Consider the following 22,738-nt stretch of genomic DNA (forward strand, 5'->3'; position numbering starts at 1 on the left):
AAAGATGGACATCTTAACTTCATCCTCTTCATTCAAAATCTCTAGCCTAGGATATAAATTCTCTAGGTCCTCACATTTCATACTTATATCGTTATCCAAATATGTTGCTCTAAGTCTATTTTCCACAACATTGATCTTAATTGGTTTAATTGCATGTGTTAAGACTCGTGATAAGGTAAAATTCTATCTTACGAAATAAGACCTTCTTATCGAACAGTTTAAAATAAATTACATTTTCGAAACAATTGGCCATTAATATTATAGACATATCAAACAAAGGTTCATAGACGATCTATCTAAACATTTCCATTTGGGTTGGGTTTAGTTTGAACTTTATACTTTTTATGGTTTTACCTAGGTGGGAATAATATGTCAATGCTTAGGGTGAAATTAGGAAATTTGTGACATTTCAAGAAGTGCAAAAGTTGGACCTAATGGAGGATATTTGTGACATTTCACCCCCTTGGGTCTCCCAAAAACAGGTTTTTTTCCCAGATGAGCCTATGTTCAGAGCCTTACTTTGAAATAAGCCAAATTTTGTCAAATTTCTATGTTCCATCTCAATCTTGCAATTAAAAGGATTACAACAAACTTTTAAAAGATATAGAAACTTTTTAAAAAAAATACTAAAAAAGATAAATTTGTTGTGAAATTGAGGAGTACGACGAGAACACGGATATTAAGAAAATATAATATAATAATATATTTATATAATATAATATAAAATAAAATAACTAAAATCATAAAATTGAATAATATGAAAATTAATGGAATTTTAAATTGGATTTCTCATCAATGTGCATTATTTTGAAATCCACCAAATGCCACTATTTATAGACAAAGTGACAAGTAGGATGTAGACTTATATGGACACCAAACATAAATTATTATAAGGCACATGGATAATATGAAAAATGACACATGACTTTTAGGACATTAAGCATTGGACATCTAACTTTATTGATAATATGAAAAATGACATGTTTCAGGTACCTTAACTTTATTGAAAAACCGCGTGCAACTAATCTTGCTTTGTATCTTGTGACCTCATTATTTTCATTTTTTTTTCCTCATAAATACCCATTTGTATCCCAAAGGTTTGACACCTTTTGGTGTTTGGACTACTCCAAAAACTTATCATTTTGAAAGTGAGTTTAATTTTGTCTCCGTTGCTTCTTTCCATTGAAGTCAATCTTTTCTAAGTCGACATTCTTCAACAGATTTTGGTTCAGGATCCTCATTTTCAGATGTAATATTAAGAGCAATATTATATTGTTATCAATAACTATATTAGTTCGATTCCATCTTGTTCTTATCATGACATAATTTATCGAAATCTCGTTATTATCTTTAGGTATTTCACTTTCCTCACCAGTCATGTCGATGATTTCTTCATGGGTATTTACATCCTTAACCAAGTCTTTTTTTTCTATTAATTTTTTTTGAGGATTTTTATCAATGGAACCCACTGATCTATCACTCTTCTAGCGTGTTCTAGACTCATTAGAGACAACTTGTTGTGTTGGGATATCAATTTTTAGTGGAACATTTGCAGCTGGTATTGTGACTTACTTACTTTCTTTACATCTATAAATGCATCTGGTAATTGATTTGCTATATTTTTCAAATGAATTATTTTATGAACTTCAAGTTCACATTGATCTGTACGAGGATCTAAATGAGATAATAACGATACATTTCATGTAATTTCTGTTTTCAATTTCTTAATTCCCCCCCCCTAATGTTAGAGAACTTGTCCTATTAAAATGACAATCAACAAATCTTGCAATACTGCACACCCAAAAATTCTCATATGAGAAATATTTGGCTCATAACCTTAATGTCAAGGGAAATATTTGTTGTGAAATTGAGGCGCATGGCGAGAACACGGATATGAAGAAAATATAATATAATAATAATAAATAAATAAACAAAATATAAAATAAAATAACTAAAATTATAAAATTAGATAATATGAAAATTAATGAAATTTTGAAGTGGATTTCTCACCAATGTGCATTATTTTGAGATCTACCAAATGCCACTATTTATAGGCAAAGTGACAAGTAGGATGTAAACTTACATAAACATAAGTATGAATTATTATAAGGCACATGAACAATATGAAAAATGACACATGACTTTTAGGACACTAAACATTGGATATCTATTTTTATGATATTTATAATAAAATTCATTTTTGAACTTTCTGATGTGATGGGATTCTCATCTCAGCTTTCTTTTCTATATTGAAAAGTATAGGGGTAAAATGGTAGTTTAACTTTATTTCATTTCCTTTGATTGAAAATTTCTTAAACCTTGGACAGTCCAGGAGGGCTCATCCACAGAATCTATAAAAGCAGGGTTTAAGTGTAAAATGGAGAAGTGCAAAGAAGATGGATGATTGTAGAGAGCCATTGTTGGAGCTTAAAGAAGGGAGATGGTGGAAGAGAGTGTTGGAGATGGAGGAAGCAAAGCTTCAACTTCTATTTTCCCTTCCATTGATTCTAACAAATGTATTCTATTACTTGATAACTTTAGTCTCTGTTATGTTTGCTGGTCATCTTGGTGAACTTGAGCTTGCTGCTGCTACTCTTGCCAATACTTTGGCTAGTGTCACTGGCTTTGCATTCATGGTATCTCCCTTTCTCTCTCTGTTTCTCTCTTTGCTTTCATGATTTAGGGAAATGGGTCTTTAACTATCTATCTATGCTGCTAAGAGATGAAAAAATGGAAGTGGATTGTGTTTACAGTGAGAAGAAATTCACTCTTTTTCTTCTTCTTGGGGTTGACTAACTGCCGTAAGAGGTCATGAGTTCAATCTACAGTAATCACTTACCATTAAATATCCTACGAGTTTCCTTGAGATCCAAGCATTGTAGGGTCAAAGCAGACTGTCCCATGAGATTAGTCAAGTTGCGTGTTAGTTGGTCTGGACACTCACGAATAAAATAAAAAAAAATCTTAGCAGCATTGGAATTCAGTGGCCTCTTTCTTTTATATCAATATCGGAATGGAAATGGTTGTTTTGTGTCGGCCAATGGAACAAATTCATTATCGTAGACAAGATGAGTGAATTTCTATTTCATCTTCATCAATAAGTAAGGCAATCAAAATTTTTGTTTTAGCTCAAACCACATAGGTCTCATTTTCAGTTCAATTTTTTTATTTTTTTATTTTTTTTTTAAAGAATATAGGTACTTTTGAAACAGAAGGGCAAAGTAAAGTTCAGAGTACTTATATAATTTAAGCTAGATTAAAATATGGAAAAATTCTTGTGAACTTGATGGGTAACTTTCCCAACAAGTTGAAGGGAAGAAAGCAAGGATTGGATGACTGAAAAGATTGTTAGAAGTAGGTTGAAAGTTACAAATTCGTTTGGGCATGTTGCATACAAGTCACTCTATTTTTTCCAACTGTTCATTTTCTTTTGTCTTTTATGTAAATCACTTCATGCCAAATTGGTAAATATTTATTCGATACACATGTCGCTTCATCATTTAGTGAACCGTGTTGACAACATCTATATAGAATAAAAAAATTCTCTTTTCATTGACATGTTTGAAACTTTTTGAAATTAAAGAACCAAATAGACAAACCTATGAAAGTTTAAGGATCAAATTTGCTATTTATAGCATATCAGGCCACTTAGAAGATCCCTCTGCTTGGTGGTATGATCTGTTGTGATAATCTCTATATTTCCAATATTTCAGCACATAGCATATAAGAAATGGAGTATTCAACTATTATGAGGCACCTAAGGCAGCAGATCTCAAGGTGAGGATGTCAAAATCTGTTGCCCATTTTCTTGCAATTAGGATATAAGATTATCCTAATCCAAAGCTCATTAAGCATCACTAAAACTCAACTTTACCTTTTAAAATCTGTTCTAAATTTCAGAGTTTAAATATGATGATGATAACTCAGCTTTATCTGTTTGGTTTTAGTAGTGTACCTCTTTTGGCTGTAACTTTCTTCTTGTTCTTTAGACAGGACTGAGCGGATCGCTTGAAACGCTTTGCGGGCAAGCGTTCGGTAGGAAGTTTTATGAGAAGATGGGGTTGTATCTTCAAGGCTCTTGCATCTTATCATTCTTTTGTTCCATCGTTATATCAGTTATGTGGATTTACACAGAACAGATTCTTGTCTTGCTCCATCAAGAACCAGGGATTTCAAGGTTATCTGCAATGTATATGAAGTTTCTCATCCCAGGATTATTTGCATATGGCTTACTACAGAACATCCTGAGGTTTCTCCAAACACAATCTGTTGTCATGCCTTTGGTTTTCTTCTCTGCCCTCCCAATGTTCATCCACATACCTACTGCATATGGTCTCGTTCACTGGACACATCTCGGTTTCAATGGAGCTCCATTTGGCTGTTTCAATCTCATTATGGATGTCATTCCTGATTTTAGCTATATATGTACTTAAAGCAAACAAGTTTGAGAAATCTTGGCAAGGCTTCTCATTAGAAGCTTTTAGCTATAGTTTTTCAAGCTTAAAACTAGCTATTCCATCTGCAGCAATGGTGTGGTAAGCATCCTCAACTCTTGAATGCAACCTATCGAATAACATGTCGGTCGTTCGATCAATTGGCAACTCATGGATCTTTCTTGCTCTCTATTGTTCTAATCGGTTAAAGTTTGGAGTATTGGGCGGTCGAGGTTATGGTTTTCTTAGCCGGGTTGATGCCAAACCCGGAAACAAGTACTTCACTGATAGCAATGTGGTAAGTAAGTAAATCTAGTTTCCATGTTCTTCTGATACAAATGTAGTCCTTCCATGTTTCTTATTTGGTTTTCATTTTCTATTCCTTTAGTGACAACACACAGACCATTGCCTACATGATCACTTGTGGACTCAGTGCTGCAGCAAGGTTTGTTATTACATAGTTTGAATTTGGTTTCAATATAATCTCGATTGAAGTAATGATATGATTAAATTAACTATAACCATCAGTTTAAGCTTTTAAGTTCAGTGGTTATTTAACATGATATAGAAGGAGGTTTTGTATTCGAACCCTTGTAGTGTCATTTACTTAACCCATCAGCTTTAGTTTTTGGGTTGGTGATTACCCTTTTTATGATTTTAAGAGTTGAGCTAAGTCGCTTAAAACTTTCCTACATGTGAATGATTTTCTTACCTGATAATCGTTAGAAAAAGAAAAATGTGAGTTTTGGTGGATCGAGGTTTCTAAAGTTCTGCAGCAGCACGGACACTTTAGTTTGGCTAGTTTGTCTGAATTTGACAGTATCGAACACTTGGACACTCCGACATTTGTTGGACACATATGGAACACTTGTTAGAGCAACAAATAGGTTAAACATGCATAGAATACTTGTTGAGTAGACTAAAAAAACACATATATGATAATAATAATAAATTTTGAGTGTGAAATACATCAAACTAATTTTGTAAGCATATAAATGCATCAACTCATTTACTTCGAATTTTATTCTAGTATGAAAATGATATATATATTTTTATAAACGTGTCCTTATCGTGTTGTGTCCTAGATTTTCAAAAATTGATGTACCCGTTGTGTCCGTATTGTATCGTATCCGTATTTGTACTTCTTAGCTTGCTCCTCCTTTTTACATTAGTCCTTTTACTCAAAAACCTACCTAATTCCTTAGTTTTTATCAAACTCAAATCTTAATATAATTTGTTAATTTAACCTTCACATGTATTAAATATCTGTTCATCATCTCTTTCTGCCACACCAAATATATTGAAAGTTTTCGTCAAACAAATGACACTTTGTGACAGCACAAGGGTCTCAAATGAATTGGGAGCAGGCAATTTTGACAGAGCCAAAACTGCCATGTTTGCAACTCTCAAGCTTTCTGTCCTCCTTCCTCTGCTAGTTGTTTTAGCACTTGCATTTGGACATAACACCTGGGCTAGCTTCTTCATCAACAGCATTACAATAATGGATGAGTTTTCTTCCATGGTCCCATTTCTCGCTATCTCGATAATGCTCGACTCGGTTCAAGGCGCCATATCAGGTTCAGTACTAAAAAAAAAAAAAAAAAAACCATCATTCATCACTGCCCTTTTTCTCATAATTCTCATTCAACTGCAGGGGTGGCTAGAGGCTATGGGTGGCAGCACTTGGCTGTATACATAAACTTGTCCACGTTCTACTTTATCGGTGTAACGATATCGATCCTTCTTGGGTTTAAGCTTAGATTATATGCTAAGGTGACAAACTTTACACACAATGTTCATAACTTCATAGTTGAAGACATTGGTATGATTCTTTGATCTTCATTTTCTTGTTGATTTGATTATGCAGGGTTTATGGATCGGATACATCTGCGGTCTCTCGTCGCAAACTGGTTGTCTTCTTTTGGTTGCTTTGTCTACAAAATGGATTAAAATGGATCAATCTGATTATGAAGTAAAAGATATGCCTCTTCTAGTTTAGTAGAAGGTTTTATACTGTTGGATGAGAATTTGTTGTCGGTTTTCTATTTTTGAAAATTAGGCTTAAATATCTACGTCTCCTTTGTTTAGTTCTTCCATTCTTGAAAATATTTTTGTAAAATCTCCTCGAAGTAGAAAACAGGTTTCTTTTAGTACGACAACTATAGGGTAGTGGATTGAACCTCCAACTTTAGGGACAAAGATCATGCCAATACCATTACGCAATCTCATCTTAATAGTAGAAAATATCTATCAAAAACCTCTCCTTAAAGTTTGATAGCTTCTTTAAAATTTTTAAATATGATTTTGATATTTGAAATGATTTTGAAAGTGAAATAGAAAATGAAGAAAAAAAAAAGTAAATAAACAAAACCAAATGGTTACTGAACCTTATTAAATGAGTTTATTTGTTCACTCTTTGACTGAATCTAGCATTTTTTTTCCAGAAATTTGATTTGAGTCCGTGTTGGTGGGTCAATATAGAATATTGACAAGGAATTTTATGTTGTTTTACGACTATTTGCACTTGTTTGCATGAGGTTTCCCGAGAAACTTGTTTCATGAAATTTGAACTTTGTATTTGTATTGATTTCAATATAACAAGTACAATCTCTAATAATAATTCTTTGATGCTATTCAAAATAAACTTTAATATTTAAATTTTAAATTGGTTGAACTTCTTGGATGATTAGTCTTTGGGCTTGTTGATTTTTTTAGATCAACTTTTGGACTTGTTGATCTTCTTGGATGATCAACTTTTGGGTTTGTTGATTTTCTTAGAGAATCGAGCTTTGGGCTAGTTGATCTTCCTGGACGATCAATCTTTGAGCTTGTTGATCAATGATCGGCCTTTAAGCTGGTTGATCTTCTTGGATGATCGGCTTTTGGGCTTGTTGATCTTCCTAGATGATAGACCTTTGGGCTTGATGATCTTCTTGGAGGATTAGTGTTCGCACGAGGTTTTGGGAGAAACTTGTTTTGTGGAGTTGAACTTGTGTTAATGTTGATGTTGATGCAATATGGTTCAATGTTGAGTACTTGATCCTCTGATTCTCTCTCAGTTGAATGTGTATGCTTTACTTGAAGAAGTGGAACGCGTGATTTTCTTGAAGTTGAAGGAGTCTAAGAGTCTTCTGATTGTTGGGAGAATTCTTTCTGGGCTCTTTGAATTATACAATTGCTGACCTCCACAAATGAGGAGAACTCTATTTTGTAAAGTTCTCTAGTACTTCGTGAGTTTGGGTTTGGTTGGTTCATGGGCCTGATCCTTGGGCTCAATTAGTTGGATTTGGACTTGATTTGACATTTAGGTCAAATTCAGTATATTTTCTAGCTTAATTGGACTTTAACCCAAATAATAATATCAAATTGAGTCAAATTAATCATATATGATTTAACGGTCATGATTAAACCACGTGGCGTCATCAAAATTTGTCTTCAACTCCAATTTGAAACACATGTCAACTTCTGCTTAGTCCCAAATCATAATTTAATGATTTGGAACTTCGTCAGGATGTGACAATTTGTGATTGGTCCAAAATTTCTCAAAATTTCTCATTCAACTGCACCTATACTTATAATCTTGAACTCAACTTTTACAGAGTGTTTTGGAGCAAAGAGTGGAATAGTGAGCTCTAAGGAATTATGAAGTTTAGAGAGTTTGAACTCTTGAGGCTTACAGTGTAAGAAGTTAATAAGGTATAAAATTGATATTTTAGTAGTGAGACCCACAAACTTCTTGGGCTAAATAAGAAGTGGAGTTCCCAACTCCCTGGACCAAATACACCTTTGACGAATAAAAACAAATTTGATATATGATTTCCATTTTCTACATTTATTTTTTATTTTTTTTTTTTACTTTTAGCACTTAAACTTTTAAATTTTAAATTTTGGTATTTGAATTTTTACCTAAATTTTAAAAATGTCAAATTTAATCCTTTTTACATTTTCTTAAATTTTAAGTTTATTCTTTGCAGTAAAAATATTACTAAAAGTATGATGTTGACCTATTTGATCTAGATTATTGCTTTTAAAATAGGATAAATTGGAATTAACAACCAAGGTTTAGAGAACTAAACGTTTGAAAATGCTAAAAATTTAAGGATCAAAATCTAATCATATTTGTTAAAGTGAATTTATGGATTACTTTTTTTAATTCTCATTTTTGTTGATGTCATGAAATGGACCAACGGTGAATTTGTGTTTCTTGAGGGAGAGTAATTCAATATCTTGCAAAATGAATAAAGCTAAACACAAGTGTATAGTTGAGTCAAATCTATTCCAACGATCAAGTTAGAATCAAGTTTGAAAATGACTCAATTGATAGAAAAATAAGTCTAAGTTTTTAAGCATACATTTCTTCGATCACAGCTTGAAGATTATATAGGTTGATCCATTGGTAACTGAAGCTCGCATGACCTTTCATTTTTCAAGTCACTTTTGGACTTCTTTTCAGTTGTTATCCATCAGAGTCATCATTACTAGAGTTAGTGCATATCTCGACTATCAATGTGTTCGACCCTTGGACAAACTTTTAGCATTTGATTAACAATGGATTAATGAGCCACTATGCTTATTATTTAGTTATGACACTTTAATATAATTATTGTTTAATTAATAATGTGGTTACGTAAAATAGAAATTGAAATCCCTTTATTCTTTAAGATTAATTATCTCAAAATGAGCTCCCTTGTACAATGTATGGCTTTTGCATGGTTGAGCCATGCAAAAATTCAATCATAAAATATATAATTCATCTCAATAAATGATTATAAAAATTTTGCATAATCCATATGCATGGTTTGGCCATCCAATAACATGGATTCAAGTGGGCTAAGCCCCTTTGAATTTGTTTTCAAATGCTGGTGGGTCGGTCTTTATTGCACATAGCTTCTTTTTTTTTTCTCTATTATGCTGACTTCATATGAGGTCAGCCTTGCTTCACATGGGGTCGACAAATTGTTGACTCCTTCAGCTGGGCTTAGGGTTGGCCCTTCAATTTGGACGTTGGCGATTATCTTTTTTTTTTTGAAAAAAAAAAATTATTTCCTCTTTATTTATATATATATATATATTCTAATTTAACTCATTTGCATAACTAAATGGTATTTATCACCACCGCTCTCAAATGGCTAAAATCCACCTAAAAGCTCATTGACTCCACCTCTTAGCTCGAGTTATTCTCTTATGCCTACCTGCTTTGTTAACTTGACCCCTTTTCTTAGTTTTAAATGGGTCGAACTAGCTAAGGTCATCTTCTTTAATTTTGGCCTAAATAAAATACACTGCCCATAATGGACTCTCGATTATCTCCGTCCTAATTTTGGCTTTAATTTAATTAACCAGGTTTAATTTCACCCTCTACAGTTGCCCCTCTCTTGAGCTGGGCTGTGTATAGCCTTTAAACGGAGCCTAGCCCAAGTGCTCTTTCTCAAACTCTTAACGCATCTATTGCTTTAAGCTCGACCTTGGTAAATTTCTCATTTTTTGTGCTAAATTTCCTTATAAAAAATTCACTTGGCCATCAAAATTCACCACACTCCACCTTTTTCATCTTTTTTCCATTATTCCTTAAGGTAATATTCTACTTAACTTATATTTGTTTATGGAGAACATTCAAGTCTTAGATTTTAGGGTCGATGTGTCAACTGACTCCAATGATGTCGATTCCGTTCTCAATCAACGACCTCGAAATTGTATCTGGAGGGGAGTGGGTTCTGAAATAACGATTTGGTTCCCCATATTCCTTCCTCTGGCCCTTAACCATAGATATTTTAAATTTCCTTAGAAATAAATTTAGGACTTCTGACTTGGTGCATATGAAATTCCCTTCATTAGATGATGAACCATCTAACCTGCCTTTAGGTGAAGTAGTTTTTTATAGTACACTGTTTACCTGTGGAGTTAGACTTTCACTCCATCCTTTTATTCAATAGTTTCTAGCTTATGTAAACATAGCGCTTTCTATTTCCCAACTCTTACTGTGTGCTATTAGGTTGTTACGTTCTTTGGCTTCAACTGGGGAACCCAAATCCCACTACCATGGAGCAGATGTGTCATCGTACTCTAAAAAAAAAAAAAATTTGCATCTGGTTCTTATTTTGTTACTATTTGCAAAGGAAATTCCATTGTTTCATGCCCGACTACCACAAAAGGGTGGAATGAACAATGGTTTTTTATCAGTGGCGACTGGCTCGCATTAGACTGTGGAAGTCCTCCTTTCCTGGTCCCAACTGAATTTCAAACTTTTAGTAAATTTCTCACATGTTTGCTTGAATGGGTCTGACTTTTACAACTTACTCCGAAAATTTTTTCTTTACTTCGTACAATTAAAATCAAAGAACCGCCTTCATAGGCAGGAGTTCACAACTCACTCAAGATTCAAGTCATGTTACCTATGGTCATCCTGGTGAAATGTAAGTCTTTATTATGAACGACATTATATAACGAGACTAGTCATTTCGTGGTCCGGTCTTATACAAACTTCTTTGTATAGAATATCCCCGCTCACATGTCTACACATGAATAATCAGGATCAAATTATTTGTAGCACTTTACAATAATTGTAACATATACAAAGCAGGTCATTCTCGTAGTGTCACCAGGATAAGGTATCCAGCCTTATCCATCTACTACAGACCATTTAGGTTATCACTTAAACATGATCCACCCGTATGTCTCTATATACATGTTTAAGCTACAAGATAACCTTGGATGTTAGTTTATTAGTTTGTAGATTAATGCAACTAAATGTCAACTAAATAAATAAGATGTTTGTATAATAAAATTACAAACTATAGAACCCTACGAGATTTAGGGCACCAACCCCAATAATCTCCCACTTGACCTAAAGCTAGAGGGTGTACAAGATAAAAGTCAAACTAATATATATAAAGTACACAAATAATAAACTAGGGCATCACACACCCAGTAAAAATCTCCCACTTGTCCTAGTCTAAACGTGGCTTGTCCCATAGACCCATACTATACAGGTAACCCTCAAACACCTTAGTCGTGAGGGCCTTTATAAATGGATAAGCAATGTATGTGCTCCGAAGCTATCTGTGTGACGATCACATCTCCTCGATGTACAATCTCTCGGATGAGATGATACTTTCACTCTATGTGCTTCCCACGCTTGTGACTCCTAGGCTCTCGAGAATTAACCACAGCACCATTATTATCACAATAAAGCATGATAGGCTTTCACATGTCTTGAACGATTTTCAGATCAATCAAGAATTTCCTGAGCCAAACAACTTCACAAGCCGCTACATACTCAACCTCCATGGTGGAGTTAGCAATGCACCCTTGCTTAGTGCTTCTCCAGACTACTGCCCCTCCATTAATGATGAACACTGATCCTGATGTAGACTTCCCAGAATCCTTATCAGTTTGGAAATCCGTGTCTATGTATCTTGTAGGGATCAAATCCTTAAAACCATACACAAGCATGTAGTCCCTCTTTCTTTTTAGATACTTGAGGATATTTTTAACAATAGTCCAATGATCATATCCTAGATTAGACTGATATCTACTAACTATCTCCACTGCATAGCAGATGTCTGGTCTAGTACATAACACCGCATATACTAGGCTACCAACAGCCGATGCATAGGGAATCCATCTCATTTCCTCAACCTCTTGACAATACAACTCCATGTCTAAAAGGTAGTAAGCTTCTCTTGGAATTCTGCATCGAATATTTGACAAGCATTTTGTCAATGTACGATATTTGAGACAGAGCTAACGTTTTGTTCCTTTGATCTCTAAAGATCTAAATTCCCAGAACAAGCTAAACCTCTGCCAAATCTTTCATTTGGAATTGGATCGTTAGCCAATTCTTAACTTTAGTTAGTAGACCTACATCATTTCCAATAAGTAGGATATCGTCAACATACTGAAGGAACTCTATTTACAGAGAACCTTTGAGCGGAAGCGGATCGTCCAAATCTCATTTCAATTGAACCCAAACATTTACAGTCAACAATACAAATTATGCATAAAAGATAAATTACAGCATGCTATCTAACAATAAACAAAGGTTCAAAAGACTATACCTTTGAAGAACCCTTCTTCGTGTTAATCCCTCGAACGAACTGGTTCACAAACGCGTCGAACAATACAAACTCTCCTTGAACAGCAACAAACAGTAACGAGTAAACTCGAACCAAACAGGACATTACCACTTGGTGACTTGGTATTCTCGGTATGCGAATCCAGAAGTGGTGGACTCTGGTTAATTTTGGTTAGAGGGGAAGTTTAGAGTTGGAGGAGGAAGACGATCAAGGAAACAAGGCTACCATATAGCAAGAACTTTTGATCGTTTAGAGAAGCGAGTCTATCGCATAGGCTCTTAAGACTATCGTGTAGTTATTCGATTGTGAATGCTTGCCTTATTGAATAATCAAAAACCAATTTTCACTATCCCACTTTTGCCACAAAACTAAATTAACTACCCACTAAGAGTGGTTAGAGAGAAAAGGATAATTATCAAATAATTAATAAATTATAAATAAATATGATAACTAACTTATCATATTATATTTATAACCTATAGTTTTAATATTGCATCATATATAATATATAAACCATAGTTTTTTTTCTCTATTTTATGACATTTAATATAAATCATATTTATATTAAATTTAATAACTATGAATCTTATTCATAGAAAATATATTTGAATTATATTCAAATATTTGTTCCTCCAATTAAACAATAATGTATCAAATACAGTATATCAATTATATCATATATAATTGAATTCCCTCTTATTAATTTGAACATTTCAAATTAACCTAAAAACTGATTCTCAACTTAAATCCATTGAGCTACCAAGGGGACATTATGGACCTGCAGTTTAAAGCTCCAACAGTATGTGAATAACTGATTAAACTCTTTAATCACATTATCCACTATCCGTTAACTGTCGGGCACTCCACTAAAGACTGAAAGCTGCACTCTTTGCACTACAGATATATTTCTGTGTCCATTGGATATAACCAATCAACAGTACAATGATCCTTCACAAATTGCTCGTAAGTACAGTTGAGCCAAATTATCGTTTTGCCCCTGTAGTTACATCTAACTTCTTAAGTACCACTGATCCCTCTAATGAACAATGGATCATAGTCTCACTATGACTAACCCCTATCGGGCCAAGAGAGGGTGTGGCGCCACATTCTTCTAACCTCAATAGATCATAATCCCACTATGACTAACCCCTCTCGGGCCAAGAGAGGGTGTGGCACCACATTGTTCAAGACCCGGAATCAACTCTTAAGGGATCAATTTATCTACTTATCCCTACTTAGGGGAATGAGTGAATTCCATCTTGTGTAGCTGAGTTCCCAGCTCCCCAATTAGACGAATCCCCAAAATGGTAGGCTTGTTGAGTCGGCGATCTGGCCACTCTAACCCATGCAAATCAACGAACTGCCCTCATAAGCAAGAGTTCACAACTCATTCAAGATTAAGATCATGTTACCTATGGTCATCCTAGTGAAATGAAAGTCTCTTTTATGAACGGTGTTATATAACAAGACTAAACATTTCGTGGTCCGGTCTTATACAAACTTCTTTGTATAGAATATCTCCACTCGCATGTCTAATACATGAATGATCAGGATCATATCATTTGTAGCAGTTTACAACATTTGTAACACCTACAAAGTGGGCCATACTCGTAATGTCACCAGGATAAGGAACCCAGCCTTATCCATATACTATAGATCATTTATGTTATCACTTGAACATGATCTACCTGTATATCTCCACATACATATTTAAGTTACAACGATAACCATAGATGTTAGTTTATTGGTTTGTGGTTAATGCAACTAAAATATCGTATATTTCATCGACAGAGTGAATCAAATATCAAATATTATAAATCACTGAAATGTTTGTTCATATAAGTATTTACAAACTACAAGACTCTACGAGATTTAGAGCATAAACCCTAACACATACAACACTAAGAAAGCTACTAAACTATTGATGATTTTCTTGTAAACACAAGGCTCATCAACATTCTGATCAAAGATATAGATTTGGTCGCAGTATCAAACCTTATATTCCATGATCGAGAAGCTTGCTTCAGTCCATAAATGGACCGATTAAGCCTGCAATCCTTTTGCTCTTGACCTTTTGATATGAATCTCTCGGGCTGCCCCATATAAATGATCTCCTCAAGATTTCCATTCAAAAAGGTAGTCTTGACGGCCATTTTCCAAATCTCATAGTCATAGTATGAAGCAATGGACAGGAGGATCCATATAGACTTTAACATGGCAGCAGATGAGAAAGACTCCTTATAATCGACTCCCTCAACTTGGGTATAACCCTTTGCCACTTGTCTAACCTTGATGGTTTGCACCTTCCCATCACACCTCGTTTTCTATTATAGATCCATTTGCAACTATAGGTTTAACACCATCAGGTTGATCAGATCCCAAAGTGAAATAAAGTACATCGACTTCATTTCAAGATTCATAGCTTTGATCCACTCATCTTTGTCAACATCCTCCATTGCCTTCTCGTAAGACAATGGATCCTCAATATCTTCATCAGTTAACATAACTAGGATTTTCGTTAAACCCATGTAACGAACAGGGGGTTTGCAACCCTCCCACTGCATCGAGACTCCCTCAACACTTGAGGTGGATTTTGCCTACTAAATGATCCAACTTCAACAACTCTTGTTGAGGTATCAGGTTCTTCAAAAACTCTTGTTGAAGGTGAAAGGAAACCATCGAAGGTTTTGCAGTGGAACTGGGGATTATTCCCATTTTGTTTTCCACAGAATTTCAGATTACAGAATGAAGACAAAGAATATTATGCATTAAGAAACAAAAATTACAGCATGTTTTTTACTAAGAAATAGGGAAGAAGAATTTTTACTAAGAAATAGGGAAGAAGAATTACTTACTCTTGAAGCCAAACTTCTCTATCAATCCTCGATCCACGATCATGATCCAATATCCAAACCAAGACACAACCACTTGAGAACCCTCTGTATTCTCTTGGGATGAGAATTGGGCAGGAGTGCTAGGCTTTGCATAATTTTTGGAAGAGGGATGAGAGGATGAGAGGGAAGAGAAGAACTTTTCTTCTTTATATGATTGAGAGTAAAACCAAGGAGAATTCTCTCTTTTTTCTGCAGTTCCACAATTCATGGAAGAAGACGACTTCCTTTTATCTAACTCCCTACACTGCATGTATGATGTGAGAGAAATTTAGGGGGAGGGAGTTATAACTTCGTCCCTTAAAAATAAATAAAAATTAATTTAATTAGAAAAAGTATATGTATGTATATATATATAATAACTACCTTATTATATAAATATACTATATGTTATATCAAATATAACACATAACCTATAGTTTTTTTGTATCAAATACAATATAATCTATAGTTTTATTTCCTCTCAATTATGCATGACATTTAATATAAATCATATTTATACTAAAATTTAATTATATGAACCTCATCCATTGAATTAATATTCGAATCATATTCAAACACTTAATTACTCTCAACTATTTATGGTATTTAACATAAATTATATTTATATTAAATTTAATTATATGAATCTCATTCATATAGTTAGTATTTGAATCATATTCAAAATCCTCTAAAAAAAACTTTATATTGTAATGTATCTAATACATTATATCACATATAATTAAATTAAATAATTATATCATATATAATTAATTTCTCTCAATTAATTTGAACAATTCAAATTAATCCAAAATTAATTCTCAATTAAATCTTGATTGAGCTAAAAGGGGATCTTATGGACCTATAGATTGAAGCTTCAATGATACTTGGATAATTAATTAAACTCTTTAATTAAATTACCCAAACTTCCATTAACTGTTGATCGTTCCACTACAGACTAACAGTTGCACTCTTCGCACTACAGATATATTTATGTACCCATTGGATATAACCAGTCAATAGTGCAATGACCCTTCACAAATTGCTCGTAAGTACAACTAGACCAAAATTGCCTTTTTGCCCCTGTAGTTACATCTAACTTCTTAAGTACTACTGATTCCTCTAATGAAAAATAAGTCAAGTCCACATTGTTCAAGCCCCGAATTCAACTCTTAAGGGAGCAATTTATCTACTTACCCCGACATTAGGGAATGAGTGAATTTTGTCTTGTGTAGTTGTGTTCCCAACTCCTCAATCAGACGAATCCCCAAAATAGGCATATTGAGTTGGCAATCTAGCCATTCTCACCCATACAAATCAAAAGACCACCTTTATGAACAGGAGTTCACAACTCACTCCGGATTCAGGTCATGTCATCTATGATCATCCTGGTGAAATGTAAGTCTCTATTATTAATAGTATTATATAATGAGATTAACCATTTTGTGGTCCAGTTTTATATAAACTCTTTGTATAGGATACCCCCGCTCACATGTCTCCACATGAATGATCAGGATCAGATCATTTGTAGCACTTTACAACATTTGTAACATCCACAAAACGGGTCATATCCATAGTGTCACCAAGCTAAGGCACCCGGCCTTATCCATGTACTATAGACCGTTTAGGTTATTATTTAAACAAGATCCACCTGTATGTCTCTACATAAAAGAACTTAGGATCTTAGTTTTTTGATTGAGTGTATGCTCATAAAATAAAAATTATTTTAATAAAAATAATTTGTTTATACAATGTTTACAAACTACGAGAATACAAGAGATTTAGGACGTTAATCCCAAAAATCTCCCACTTGTCCTAAAGCTTAGGGAGTTAAATGTACAATACAAATAAAGTACAAAATACAATAAACTATGGCATACACTTGAAATCATACTTGGCAAAGAAACATTTCCCACTTGCCCTAGACAATATACTGCATATCTCGTAGACCCAGACTTTTTAGATGATCCTTGAACACTTTAGCCATGAGAGCCTTTGTAAATGGATAAAAAACGTTGTGCTCCGAAGAAATCTTCATGACAATCACATCACCTCGATGCACAATCTCCCGAATCAAGTGATATTTTCGGTCAATGTGTTTGCCTCTTCGATGACTCCTAGGTTCCTTAGAATTTGCCACAGCACCATTATTATCACAATAAAGTGTGATGGTAAAGATATATTTGGAACAACTTCCAAATCAGTAAGGAACTTCTTAAGCCAAACAGCCTTTTTAGCAACTTTACAAGCAGATACGTATTCAGCTTCCATAGTGGAGTCTGCAATGCATCCTTACTTGATGTTTCGCCAAACTATAGCTCCTCCATTCAGAGTAAACACTGACCTTAATGTGGATTTCCGAGAATCCCGATCAGTCTGAAATCCAAAGTCTATGTATTCTGTAAGGATCAAATCCTTATCTCCATACACAAGCATATAGTCCCTCATTCTCCGAAGATACTTGAGGATTGTTTTGGTCGCTATCCAGTGATATAATCCTGGATTGGATTGATATCGACTGACAATCCCTACAGCATAGCAAATGTCATGTATGGTACATAACATTGCATACATAAGGCTACCAATAGTTGATATACAGGGAATTCGTCTCATTGCCTCAACATCTTAAGGAGTCTTAAGATACTGTTCCTTAGACAATACGACTCAATGCCTGAAAGGTAACAAACCCTTCTTGAAATTGTGCATCGAATATCTGACAAGCATCTTGTCAATATACAATGCCTAAGACAAGGCCAACCCTTTGTTCTTATGATCTCTAATGATCTAGACCCTAGAACAAACCGCGCCTCTCCCAAATCTTTTATTGGAATTAGGCAGCCAGTCATTTCTTTACATCAATCAGAAAACCTACATCATTCCCAATAAGTAGGATATCATCCATATACAGCACGAGGAAAGCTATTGAGCTGTTGATGATTTTCTTATAAACATAAGGCTCATCAACATTCTGATCAAAGCCATAGGATTTGATCACAACATCAAATCTTATATTCCAAGATCTAGATGCTTGTTTCAGTCCATAAATTGATCAATTAAGCCTACAAACCTTTTGCTTTTGATCTTGTTCAATGACTTTTTCTGGTTGATTCATGTAGATGGTCTCATCAAGATTACCATTCAAAAAGGCAGTCTTGACGTCCAATTGTCATATTTCATAGTCATAATATGTGGCTATGGACAAGAGAATTTTGATAGACTTTAACATGATAACAGGTGAGAAAGCTTCTTCATAGTCCACTCTCTCAACTTGGGTATAACCTTTTGCCATAAGTCTAGCTTTAAAGATCTATACCTTTCCATCTACATATCTTTTACTCTTGTAGATCCATTTACAACCTATAGATTTTACCCCATTAGGTTAATCCACAAGTTTCCAGACATAATTGAAGTACATAGTCTCCATTTCCTGATTCATGGCTTTAATCCATTCATCCTTGTCAACATTTTCCATTGCTTGTTTATAAGACAATGGATGCTCAATGCCATCATCAGTTATGATGTTTTGGGCTTCAGCTAAACCCATGTAGCGTACAGGTGGGTCTATAACCCTCCCACTACATCGAGGTAATCTAAACTCTTGAGATGGATATGTATGCCTAAATGAACCAACATCAACAACTTTTTGATGTTGAAAGAACTTGTTTTTACGAGGAGATCCTTGAGTGAAAGCAGATCGTCCAAATTCCATTTTTATTGAAAACTAAATTTACAGTAAACATACAAGATATGCATTCATAAACAAATTACAGCATGCTTTTTACAAGGAAAAAGGGTTCAAGAGATATCACCTTTGAAGAATCTTTCTTCGCGTATATCCCTCGAACAGTCATGAGCCTTGAACTCAGCAAAAACTTGAAGACCTTCTTCAAGAACTTCACAAACCAAACGGAGACACTACGACAGTGAACTTTTGGTATTCTCAAGGTGAGAACCCAAGAGTGGTGGGCTCTGACTATTTTGGTTTTGAGGGTTTATTTGAGTTTGGAGGAAGATGAAGATTGAAGAACACGGAATGATTCTATGAAAACTCTATCACATAGACAATTAACTTCAATCGTATAGTGTTTCACCTTAGTCTTTTTAGGAAGAAGAGATACTAACTTCTTTATTCCTTTTTGTCACAAAACCAAATAACCACCCACTAAGGTGGTTAGAGAGAAAAAAAGGAATTTATTATTCAAAATAATAAAATAATATAAATAAATATGATAACTAACTTATCATATTATATTTATATTAAACTATATGTTATATCAAATATAACACATAACCTATAGGTTTAATATTGTATCACATACAATATAAACTATAGTTTCTTTTCTTTATTTTATGGTATTGAATCACATTCATAGAAAATATATTTGAATCCCGTTCAAATATTTATTTCCTCTAATTAAACTATAATGTATCAAATACATTATAACAATTATATCATATATAATTGAATCAATTTAATTATACTATATATAATTAAATTCCCTCTTATTAATTTGAACAATTCAAATTAACCTAAAAACTAATTCTCAACTAAATTCTTTTGAGCTACTAAGGAAACCTTATGGACCTGTAGCTTGAAGCTCCAACTGTACGTGAATAATTAATTAAACTCTTTAATTACATTATCCACCATCCGTTAACTGTCGGACATTTTACTAAAGACCAACAGCTGCACTATTCGCACTACAGATATATTTCTGTGTCCATTGGATATAACCAATCAACAGTACGATGACCCTTCACAAGTTTATCGTAAGTATAGCTAGGCCAAATTACCATTTTTTCCTTGTAGTTACATCTAACTCATTAAGTACAACTGATCCCTCTAATGAATAATAGATCATAGTCCCACTTGCCCTAGTCCAGCTGTGGTCTGTCCTATAGACCCATACTCTACAAGTGACCCTCAAACATTGTAGTCGTGAAGGCTTTCATAAACGGATTAGTAATGTTGTGCTTCGAAGCTATCTTCATGACAATCACATCCCCTCCATGCACAATCTCTCAGATGAGATGATACTTCCGCTCTATGTCTTGTCGTGCTTATGACTTTAGGCTCTCTAGAATTAGCCACAGCACCACTATTATCATAATAAAGTGTGATGGGCTTTAACATGTCTGGAACAAGTTCCAGATCAGTCAAGAATTTTCTGAGCCAAACAGCCTCTTTATTAGCTTCACAAGCCGCTACATACTCAGTCTCCATGGTGGAGTCCGCAATACACCCCTACTTGGTGCTTCACCATACTACTTCCCCGCCATTAAGAGTAACCATTGATCCTAATGTGGATTTCCTAGAATCCTTATCAGTTTTAAAATCAGAGTTTGTATATCCTATAAGGATCAAATCCTTAGAACCATACACATGCATGTAGAACCATACACATGCATGTAGTCCTTCATTCTCCATAGATACTTGAGGATGTTCTTAACGGCTGTCCAGTAATCTAATCCTAGATTAGACTAATATCTACTGACTATCCCTACTACATAGCAGATGTCACCTCTAGTACATAACATCACATACATCAAACTCCCCACGGAAGATGCATAAGAGATCTGTTTCATATCCTCAACCTCTTGAGGTGTCTTAGGATACTATTCCTTAGACAAAGTAACTCCATGCCTGAAAGGCAATAGGCCCCTCTTAGAGTTCTGCATCGAATACTTGACAAGCATCTTGTCAATATACTATGCATGAGACAATACTAGCATTTTATTCTTTTAGTCTCGAAAGATCTGAATACCCAGAATAAACTGAGCCTCTCCAAAATCTTTCATTTGGAATTGGGTCGCTAGCCAGTTCTTAACTGTAGTCAGTAAACCTACATCATTCTTAATGAGTAGGATATCATCTACATACAATATAGAAAAACTATTGAATTGTTGATGATTTTCTTGTAGCCACAAGGCTCATCAACTGTTGGAATGTATCAGTATGCAACGAAAGCAACAAGGATCAATAAGCACTCTAATTCATTAATTTTGGCAGTAACTAAAGCATGCTCAAGATAGAACAAGAGGGTTTCAAGCCATACCTTTGTAGAACTTCTTCAACTCTTGATTCTCATATGCACACTTCTCCAAATCTTGTTATAGACTACCTCAAGATCTTCTCTACTATTCTCCTGGAGCTTAGATTGAGTTGTGGGACGCAAAATAAGCTTGAATGAAGGAAAATTGGAGAAGAGCTCACTTTTACCACCACTTAAAGAACAACTTCTTCAACACGATTTTTTCAGCAAAATTCTATATTTGCATGCCCAATTTCACTCCAATCTTCTCAATATATTGTAGACTATCATGCAAAGAAGATGGTTGCATGAGATGCAGCCCATGCTTGGTATTATTGAAGCAAAAAGAGGTGGGTTTAGTGTGAGCAACTTGAAGATGATAATGGAAAAAAGAAAAACCAATATTCCATTTTTGTGTTTTTAAATCTTTTTCAGTTTTTCAATTAATTTCAAAAAACAAATTGATTTCTAAAATTGAAAAAATTATTAATTTTACAAATTTAATTTCATAAATTAATTTTTCTAATAAAATTAATAAATAATTATTTAAACAATTTAAATAATTCTAATTAATTTAATATCAAATATAAAATTAATTTTACACAAATCCACCTTCATATATTTAAATCAGATTTAAATATTAATTCTTCTATTCCATTTAATTCTCAAAATTAAACATGTAATTATATCTCATATAATTACAAATTCCTTTAATTCTAATTTGAATGTTTCAAATTAACTTATTATGCTATTCTAAAGCTAATCCATTTACAAGCTAGTAAGGGGACCTCGTGGACTTACAGATCATGGGCTCCAACGATCCAGGATTAATTGGCTAAACTCATTACACCGAATTAACCCCATCTGTTAACTAATGGGTCACTCTACTAAAGCCCATAGTTGCACTCCCCTCACTGTAGATATATTATGTCCACATGATTTAACCATGATTAGTAAGTCGACCATTCACAAGTTGTTCGTAATAACAGCTGGGTCAAATATCTGTTTTACCCCGAGATTATGTCTTGTTCCCTAAGTTCCTACTGATCCTCTAATGAACAACTGGTTTGTGATCCAATCACTAAACCAAAACTCTCTCAGTCAAGTGAGAGGGTGGGGCCTCTTGTTCAAGACTTGGATTCAATACTTGAAAGAACAACCTTTCTCCTATCCCTAAATCGGGTAGGCGTGAATTCCATCTTGCACCCTATGTCCCTAACTATCTATTCAGTCTTACCTCTAAAATGGGAGGGTTATTGAGTCGGAATTGTTGAGTCAACCCTCATCTATGCAAATCTAAGGATAATCCAAATAAATAGGAGTTCATA

General features: G+C 34.2%; 1 protein-coding gene across 1 annotated transcript; it reads left to right on the forward strand.

Annotated features, from left to right (window-relative positions):
• Positions 1-2,348: 2,348 nt before the first annotated feature.
• On the forward strand, positions 2,349-6,460 carry LOC120090328 (protein DETOXIFICATION 18-like). The gene is given in 8 exon segments (XM_039047910.2): positions 2,349-2,636; positions 3,990-4,373; positions 4,375-4,535; positions 4,645-4,731; positions 4,822-4,878; positions 5,772-6,010; positions 6,088-6,206; positions 6,301-6,460. Coding segments are annotated over 8 exon segments (1,419 nt in total). The 5' UTR covers positions 2,349-2,396; the 3' UTR covers positions 6,433-6,460.
• Positions 6,461-22,738: the final 16,278 nt, after the last annotated feature.

Source organism: Benincasa hispida, chromosome 1 (genome assembly GCF_027475165.1).
Source record: "Benincasa hispida cultivar pf3 chromosome 1, pf3_genome.v1.1, whole genome shotgun sequence".
Classification (NCBI taxonomy): Eukaryota; Viridiplantae; Streptophyta; class Magnoliopsida; order Cucurbitales; family Cucurbitaceae; genus Benincasa; species Benincasa hispida.